The sequence below is a fragment of the Sciurus vulgaris genome, assembly GCF_902686455.1.
Source record: "Sciurus vulgaris genome assembly, chromosome: 5".
Taxonomy (NCBI): domain Eukaryota; kingdom Metazoa; phylum Chordata; class Mammalia; order Rodentia; family Sciuridae; genus Sciurus; species Sciurus vulgaris.
Genome location: NC_136465.1, coordinates 163435334 through 163444638, shown reverse-complemented (window position 1 = coordinate 163444638; position 9305 = coordinate 163435334). Strand labels below are relative to the sequence as shown.

The following is a 9305-nucleotide window of genomic DNA, read 5'->3' as shown; positions in this document are numbered from 1 at the left end:
TTCCTATCATCTTGGGGATTAAGATGTCAAAATGTGAATTTTGGGGAGACCAAGCATCCAAATCATTGCACTTAATTAACCTGTATTTAAAAATGCCAATTGTAAAAATGTCATTTTTTAGTGGAATAGTGTCTTCTCTAAAATCTGAACTTAATTATAATATCTTCATTATGTCTTTTGGTGGAATTGTACCTGAGATGAGAACTTACCAATCAAGTATTTATGATTTTATTGTAAATTACTTTGGGGACATTATATTAATTAAAGGAATATTGCATATGATTGTATGCAGTGTTCCCTGGGTCCGGGTGCATGTTACTAAGGGAGAGGGTACTGGGGGTCAGAACCGCAGGTTTGGAGAACTGGTCTCTGCTGTGTGTACGAGACACCGCCCCACAAGGATTCCCTAGGGCTTTGATGAGGCTGAGCCCACTACCACCAAATCCCCTGCATTCCCCTCCAAAGCTGAGCCACCAAGCACACAGGAAGTAGAGGCAAATCATTACCCCCGGTCACACCTCTTTTCCGCTAAGGTAATTATAGCGATTCCTAAGCCACCAGTTCATAGTTAATGTGTCAGAGTTTCTTTGTACGTAGTCGGGTGAGATTATTTTCCCTTCGCTGCTCCTAAAGCCAGAAGAGATTTTGGGCGGAGGCTCACAGGCCATATCCCTGCTCTGATAGTTATCTGGACATCAGCTCCAGCACCTGGGGGACCATCTGCTGTAGTCTTGTTATGCCCACCCACCCGGTCCCTAGGGTCCACCAGCAAGGGGAGGCTGGTCCACGAGATCTGCCCCACCACATCCCTGGCGTGGGTCCCAGTGACCTCTCGCTCTCCCAAACTCCATCCGCTGTGCAGATCTTTCCCCAGGACTTACTCTGTGCCTAACTTTATTCCAGGAACTGGACACAGTAGATGAAGACCTCACTCCATGGAGGGCATATTTGGAACTGAATGGTCTGTTGACATCTGGCCCAGGACTCCAGAGTGGAGGGACAGGTTGTCAAGACGTGGGTGGGCTCTTTTCTATCCAGGGGTCTGATCCCCTCATTGGACAGACTTCTGTGCAGTGGAGTTTATGCCCCATGAGCTTTGGGAAAAGTTAGCTTCAGAAGGAACTGACCCAGTGGCCTCTCTGGGCTAAGCCAACCTGGGTGACCCCCTCCTGCCTATGCCAGTCGCTCATGCCCTTTCCTGACCCCAGGGGCGGAGAACTCGTGTGGGTGAAGGGCAGTTCTGGGAAGAACTCTTCCTGTCTCTTCTGAGCCAGCTCCTGTGAGCAGGTGGCTTTCCTGAGTGGGTGTGTTGAGACCAATAAGGCCAGTTGATCCTCGCATGATCTGCCCACTCAGACGGCCCAGTGGGAAGCTGCAGGTCTTCAGTGATGTCATTGACCCCTGAACGGAACCCACCCTGAAGCCCCTCCCCTCTGAACCTTCCAGTTAACCAATACGCCCCTTGTTGTTGAGGCTGGAGTCGTGTTTGAGACCTCACTCAGTGCTGTGGTAGTGTCTGCAAACAGTTAGCATTTGACCTCAACACCCTTGCAAGGTTTATTTAAGTGAGGGAGCCTACAGGTAAACCTATTCTTTAAAAAAAAATTTTTTTTTGATTCTTTTTAGTTACATATGATAGTAGCATTAAACCTATTCTGATTTTAAATCTCAGATATCTCTAAAGAAAATATACCACTGTGCATGTGCGCACACACTATCTCTTATGTACCCCTCAGGGCACATTCCAGTAGATAGTACTACTCACTGAGAAATGGACACAGATAATAGGAACTTGGGACAGTAACAAGAAAATTGGACAAGATCTGGACAACATGAATAAGAGGTTTGGTGGGGGCTCTCTCTTTCTAAGCCCGTGGCTTGGCTGCCTGCCGATGTAATTTGTCTTATATAAAGATGCAGCCTGATGCTAAAATCACATTAGTTTTCTGTTGCTGTGACAAGATACCTGGGAAAATCGACTTACTGGAAGGAAGGGTTTGTTTTGGCTCACCATTTCAGTCTGTGGGTGCTTGGCCCTGTTGCCTTGGGCCTGTGGCAGTGCAGTGGGCCATGGTAGGAGCAGGTGGTGAAGGAGGCCTGTTCAGCTCATGGTGGCCACAGTAGTGCCACAGGCTGGCAACTAAGCCTTCCAACCTGAGTCTTTGAGGGACATCCAGATCCAAGTAGCTCCTAAGCAGTTCTCCTCATTCTCTCAGTTGACCCTGACCTGTCTGCTGTTCCCCATGAGCTGCACCCTTGGGACAGTGGCCCAGACTCTGCTTTCCACCAGGGCTCACGTCAGAAGGACTTGGATTTTATTTTATACACTTTAAATGAAGCAAGTTGTTTCCATTTGGGAACTTCATCCCCCAGGAGGATAGAAGGAAGGTGCTGGGGAAGTTCGGTTGAAGTGTGGTATTCCGAGTCTCAATAAATGATGTAGCCTGGATAAGGTCTTAGATGTTAAGAATGCAGGCTGATGACAATGATAAAAACGTGGGGGGGTTCTGGGAGGTCTTCCTCGGGGGGTGGGGAGAAACGACCCAGACTGTCACATGTGCTGAAATCTAGTCTCCATAGATCTGAGCTCTGTGGGCACTGGGCCAGGCTGTGGGAGGAAGGAGGGCCCTGGGCTCCGGGAGAAGGGCCCTGGTTCTTCCACCCTCTTCCAGGCAGTGCTGTCACCTGCAGCAGCTCACTGGTTTCTCTGGGCCTCCACTTCTCATCTACAGAAGTGTGTGGTTTGACTGGTGGTCTCCACCCCACGCCCTAATAATCTCAGAAAGAAACTTGGCATGATGTCAGGTTCATCCATGTTGTTGTATGTAGTGACACTTCATTTCCTTTTAGGGCTGAGTAGTATTCCATCATGTGGATGTACCCCAATTTGCTCATCCATCATTGGGTGATAGACATCTGGGTTGTTTCCACTTTGGGGCTATTATGAATAATGCTACTATGAATGTGTATATGTGAGTTTTTGTTTTGTACCAGGGATTGAACTCAATGTGTGGACCTGCCTTCATTTCTCAGGTATATACATAGGAAAGGGATTTCTGGGTCCTATGGCAATCCAGTGTTTAACTCTTTGAGAAAACGTCCAACTGTTCTCCACAGGGGCCGCGCCATTGTACATGACCACCAACGACACATGAGGGTTTCTGTTTCTACATCCTTGCCAACACTTGTTATCTTCTGACTTTGAGGTGTAGCCATCCTAGTGGGTGCGAAGTGGTGTTTCAGTGTGGTTATTGCATCTTGAGGTGAACACACAGATGAAACTGAATTCAGAAAGGATTCATAAGGCAGCGATCGCCTGATTGAAAAGCCCCCAAGAAGTGGGTTTTGCCTTCAAAGTTTGACCTCTTGGGTGGCAGTATTTTTGTTTCTCCAAGCACTAGGTTTGTTTTGTTGACTCTATTTCTGTTCCATAAATGTTTATTGAGCACATTTCATGAGCCAGGGACTGTGTGGGGTTCTGGGATACAAAGACAAGTGAGGTGAGCTGCCTTCGGGAGCTCAATCTAACAGAGATAAGATCACAGTTACCCAGGATGCGGGGCAGAATAAGAGGAGCATCATCTGCAAGGTACAAAGGAGGCTCAGGGGAGGGGAAGAAGCCCCCTGGTGGACTCAGTAACATGGAATGACCCCCAGATTAACTGAAGAGATGAGGTATGACTTCTGAGAGCTTCATAGTCTACAATGCCAAGGAGCCCCGGGTTCCCCCAAAGCATCCGGTTCTTGGAATTCACAGTCCTGAGGCTTGACGAGGCTGTGGGCCCCCAGGGCAGGGGCTGCCGGCTAGTTGCTCACTTCAGGCCCTTACAATGCCCCCAAGGGGTCACTGCTGTCCAGCTGCTGCTCACCAGAGTCCTGGAAAAGAGGGGGCCGTGAAACACTCGTCAGGGAGTGGATTCTCCTGGGTTGGGTGCTTCTAGTTGGAGCGTTTCTTTTGGCCTCTGATCTGAGGCCTAAAACCTGATTCTCTTCGGGAACACACACGTGGTAGGAGCGTCCGTCCGTTCATGCTACCGCCTCATGCCAGGAGGTGGGGTTGCCTGGTGGTTAGGGCCCATGTGGACCACTGCCTAAGGCCACTCTGGCCCTCCACAGATCACCTCACTCGGCTGTCATTTCCTCGCCTCTAAAGAGTCTTGGTGATAGTTACCTCCCAGGGAGGTGTGGGGATCGGACAGGACATTTAACAAGGTGTAGGCACCCACCAAAGGCGGCCCTTACTGTGATAAGAAAAAACTCCTCTCGGGCGGAACTTTCATCCCAAATCAGGGGTGGCTCCTGAGCTCCTGGAGGAGGTAATTGGAAGCCTCACTCCAGAGGCGACTGCGCCACACATCCCGCTGTCTTCAGCCTCTGCACCATGCACAGTAGCAAAGGTGTCTTATGGGTGGAGTCTGTCTAATCACAAGTGTTGTACACTCTTCAGTATAAAAGGCATGGGAACCCAGCACGTCACTTTGGGCTGGTGCCCTAGGCTTAGGATCCCCCCCCCCCCCCGTCTCTACAGCAGGTGTAACTAAATCCTGCTTCTAGTATCGTCTCTCTCCTGCTTCAGGTGTGCAGAGCTGAAGGAGCCCTTGAAGAAGAACAGACACTTGGGGAGGTGTGTGTGCACATTGGTGAGACTGTCCTCTGCTTCTTAAATAATGTTGACATCAATATCATAATGCTGACAGAAACAAACTCCGTCCAGTCAAGAAGTGAAATTCAGCTGAACTCAACCTTGAAATTCTATATGGGTTAGATTAAAAACCAAAATAAGGCTTGCGTACTGGTTATTTTTCCAATCTATTGTAGAGCTCTGCCATCACAGGCACTAAGAGCCACAAAAAAGAATGAGAACGTCTATTGCACTATACAAGCTTAAAAATGTTGTAAGAAAGTATTTTTTGGGGATGTTTCAGTGCTAACTTACAAAAGCTCAATAACTGTCACGTCCTGGGGGAAATAACCTAGGAATGTGCCCCGGACAGCGATAGCAGCTGCCAGGCCTTGGTTAGTGTTGCAGGAGGGTTGCGGACTCACACAAGCCAAGACTCAAGCATTTCCCTGGACCTAGGAACGCCGCCAGCTCAGTCTGCTGGGTACACAAGGACGTTCAGGACACTGGCTATCAGTTGTGATTGTTATATAAGAGCAAACAATTAAGTCTTCTCCCTAGCTTCTCAGTCCAGAACTGGTAATGAACCGCGGGCCAGCATACCTTCTACATTTGAAAACCTGGGACTCCATTCCCTGCCATGGGGTCCCCTGGGCCACAGTTAGAGGAGTTCCCATAATAAGCCCAGCTATCACTAACTCTAGAAATAAATGGTCCCTTCTTAGAAGACCAGAGGGGATCACCCATCCAGATAAAAGGCCTCGTTACAGAAAAGTAGCTCCCAAAGCAAGAAGCAGTTCTGACGACAGGCAGAAGAATCAACGTAAATATAAGTTTAAAGGACGTTTAAAGGAAAAATCCATTCTAAGGCCTGATGTCTTGTTTCACACCTGCTCCCTCAAAAACGTTTGGATAGACCTCAGTCCAAGACCAAAGGCTTCCCACCTGGTCATGGGGCTTGGAGAACCTTTAGTTCTCCTCTACTCTGACCAGGGCTCTGCCATGTGCCGCACAGAAGCTCGAACCCTGAACAGCCACGATGCCTTTGGGCGCGCAGCCCACAGCACGTTCTAGAAGGGAGCTCTCCTTTGTGTGCAGCTGTCCACCAAGATTTGCTAAACAATATTACTCTGCAGCTCAGTTGAGCCCATTCCAAGATCAAAGTGCAAACTCACAGCAAAGGTGTCGCAGGAAGGCTCTGGGGGCGCTGAGGTCGCGCTCTCGTACATGGGGTTTGTGATGTTCTCCGGCTCACCAAAGGCTGCGACATTGATGTCCTCTTCTGACTGTTCAGAAAGACAAGCACAAGGCTGAGAGCCAGGACTGTTGCCAAGACAGAAGCACCTCACTGCACTTGGCAGGTACGGCAAGCCACCTTCCACCTCTGGGAACCTTTGAACAGTACTTCGTTCACATATGATTGACATATAATAAAATGTGCCAATCTCAAGTGTTGAGCTCAGTGACATCATACACATACCTGCCCAGGAGTGACTACAATCCAAAGCGGCACAGAAGGCATCCTCCTGGGAAGGTTCTCGTGCTCCATGCCTGATGAGACTCCCTCTTACTACCCAGGATGACCACCCAAGTGCTTTGCAGCCTGATCTTGAACTTTCTATCATGGCGTCTTGCAACATGGACACCTTTGCTAAAAATGACGTTTGAATGTCCTCACCAAAATTCATGCTGGAATTTAATCCTCTCTGTGAGGACTTAAGGGGTAGAAACTTAATTCAACTAAGATATTTGCAGGTGGGACTTTTGTGAGATATTTAAGGATAAAGGAGGCCATCAGGGTGGGGCCCTCATCCAACAGGACTGGGTGCTATGGTGCAGGGCCTGTAATCCTAGCTACTTGGGAGGCTAACGCAGGAGGCTAGCCTCAGTAACTTACTGAGGCCCTAAACAACTTAGCAAGACCCTGTCTCAGAAGAATAATAAGGGCGGGGATGTGGCTCAGTGACTGAGTGACCCTGGGTACCAAAAAAACAAACAAACAAACAAACAAAAAAGAAAAAAAGGCTGCTCTGTCTCACCATGTGATACACCTCAGGACTCTGCAGAGAGTTCCCACTGCCAGAGAGTTACCTTGCCAGGTGCAGCCATCTGACCTGGATATCTCAACCCAGAATCAGGAGCTAAATAGACCTTTGTTCTTTAAATTACCTGGTTGGTGGCATTCAGTTACAGTAATACAAAATGAGCTAAGAGGCTTTTGAGATTTGCCCCTGTGCTTATAAATAAGGAAGTTTGGGCTGGGATGTGGCTCAGTGTTAGAGCTCTAGCCCAGCAGCTCAAGCCCCAGGTTCAATATGTAACACTGCAAAATAAGGAAAAGGAAAAAATAAAAGAAAGAAAGAAATATACAAGTTATTTGTCCGAAGGCAGGCAGCTGCTGCTGGGGGCTCTGCACAGCCTTCATGGGGCATGTTTTGAGGTGATCAGGGGCCGAGGAGGAATAGAGTCTGCCAGGAAGGCTGCTGCTGCTGAACCCCGCTCCCCGACAGGACTGTGTGCTGAAGGCTTGGTGCTCAGTCCATGGCATGATTAGGAGATGGTGGGACTTTTGAGAGCTGAGGTCTAGGGGAAGGAGGCTAAGCCATTGGAGGTGTGCCCTTCAAGGGAATACTGGACTCCTCTTCCTCTCTCTCTTTGCTTTCTGACTGCCAAGAGCTTAGCAGCTCCTCTGCCACACACTCCTGCCACCTCGTACTGTACTGCCACAGGTCAAAGGCCAAGGGGCCAAGCATCATGAACTAAAACCTCTGAAATCATGAGCCGAAACAAACCTTTCCTCCTAGTAACCTGATTATCTCAGGTATTTTGTCATAGTAACAGAAATCTGCTTGACATATAGGGTCATTACGAGATAAGTTCAGGAGCTTACTGCTGACCTAATGTGGCTTAACTGTTCAAATAGGGGGAAAAGAGTTTTGCTGGCCTCTGGCTGTGTAGGTCCCTGACCTGTTCTGAGGCCCAACCACTATCTAGGGAATCCTCCCAGGTAGATGTGACCCTTGGCGAATTCTCCTCAAGCCAATCCCCTGGCACGGAGCCTGGAGGGTTTATGCAGCCCTGGGCAGCCCCTCGTGTTCCTCCTCCTGCCCTGTGTTGGCCAGGAAGAGGGCTTGGAGCTGCTGCTGCTGGTCCTCCTAGGGGCAGAGACCCACCAGGAGGCAGGAAGTATGGGGTGGGGTGGCGGCCCCTCCTGGGCTGCTCCTGTCCTGGCTGAGGCCTCTGAAGCAGCTGGACCACTGAAAGAGCCTCGATCCAGGAGCTAGAACTGGGAGAGGACCCCGCTATGGTTTGTCCCCTCCAAGTCTCATTTTGAAACTAGATTGCTGCTTTGCTGCGAGGGGAGGCCGTTGAGCTCATTAAGAGGGACTGCAGGACTAATTAGTCACCAGGGCGGTGACGCTGGCTTGTCTGAAGTGAGGCTGGCCCTTGCGCTTTGCTTCTTCCACCTGCTGCTTGCAACTCAGCTTCCCGCCATCAGCGGAAGCTGCACGAGGCCCTCACCAGAAGCCGGGCAGACGCAGGCACCATGCTCTCAAGCTTCCCAGACCCAAGTCCGTGAACCCGAATAAACCTCTGTTCCTTCTTTATTTTTGGTACTGGGGATTCAACCCAGGGGCACTTAACCAATAACTCACATCCCCAGTCCTTTTTATTTTTATTTTGCGATAGCATCTCACTAAGTTGCTTAAGATCTTGCTCAGTTGCTGAGGCTGACCTCAAACTTGCTATCCTCCTGCCTCAGCCTCCCAAAGAACTGAGATGATAGGCATGTATACCCTCTATTCTTTAAGAACTGTCCAGTCTCAGGTATTCTGTGATAGCAATAAAAATGAATTGAGGTAACCCCCACCGTTAGGTTCCCAGTTTTTTGTTTTTTTTTTCTTTACCTCAAAATGCTGGAAGCCAATTGTTCTCCGGTTTAGCCGGAAGTAAGAATAGGCAGCTGAAGCAATTGCTCCAATGACCAAGATGATAGCAAAGAATATCCCTGTTCCCAGGCCAGTGTGGGATGAGGTCTGAACATAGAAAGGAGAGAATCAGTTCTTAACACTGGTGATTCCCTCTGAGACACACTTACTTAAGATAACCCTGTCCCCAGGCATCTTTGAGGAATTGAGATAAAAATAAAGATAAGTTAACATCTAACTAGCTGTTACTATTGCTAAGTTCTGTTCCAAGCCTCTTATATAAAAGAACCAATTTAAATGTTACACTAACCCAAAGAAATGAGGACAGTTATTATTCCTGTTTTGCAGATGGGGGACTGAAGCAGTGAGAGGTTAAGCACTTGCCTAGCATCTCACAGCAAGTGAGCTGGCAGGACCTTGAGCTTCAGTGCCTAACCCCTATGTTGTAGAACATTCCAGCAGCTAACAGTTCACCCTTCCCTCGTGCTTTGGGGAAAAAAGTTAGAATACTAACATCAGTTATAGCCAGCTTCTACAGAGCTCGTACCATGTATTCTAAGGATTGTACCTTTCTTAACTCACAGGCTTCTCCAAAATCTAGATAGGAAGACATTCTGGGCGCCCCTCCACTTTGTAGATGGGAAAACTCAGGCTCGAGATTTCTCCCTCCCCCTCCACTGGTCCATCCTTCCCTAACATGCAAGGACCACAGGTGGCGGCAGGGGCTGCACTGTGGTGTTGGGAGTGGGGACTGG

At 48.9% G+C, this 9305-nt stretch overlaps 1 protein-coding gene across 1 annotated transcript in view; it reads right to left on the bottom strand.

Moving 5' to 3' along the window:
- Positions 1–1841: 1841 nt before the first annotated feature.
- Positions 1842–9305, bottom strand: part of STAB2 (stabilin 2) — a 158642-nt gene continuing 151178 nt past the window's right edge. The window contains exons 67-69 of the mRNA XM_079142890.1: positions 8530–8658; positions 5797–5907; positions 1842–3876 (exon numbers count right to left, since the gene is read on the bottom strand). Of these exons, the coding sequence (XP_078999016.1) occupies positions 3826–3876; positions 5797–5907; positions 8530–8658 (291 nt within the window). The 3' untranslated portion in view covers positions 1842–3825. The remainder of the gene's footprint in view (positions 3877–5796; positions 5908–8529; positions 8659–9305) is intronic.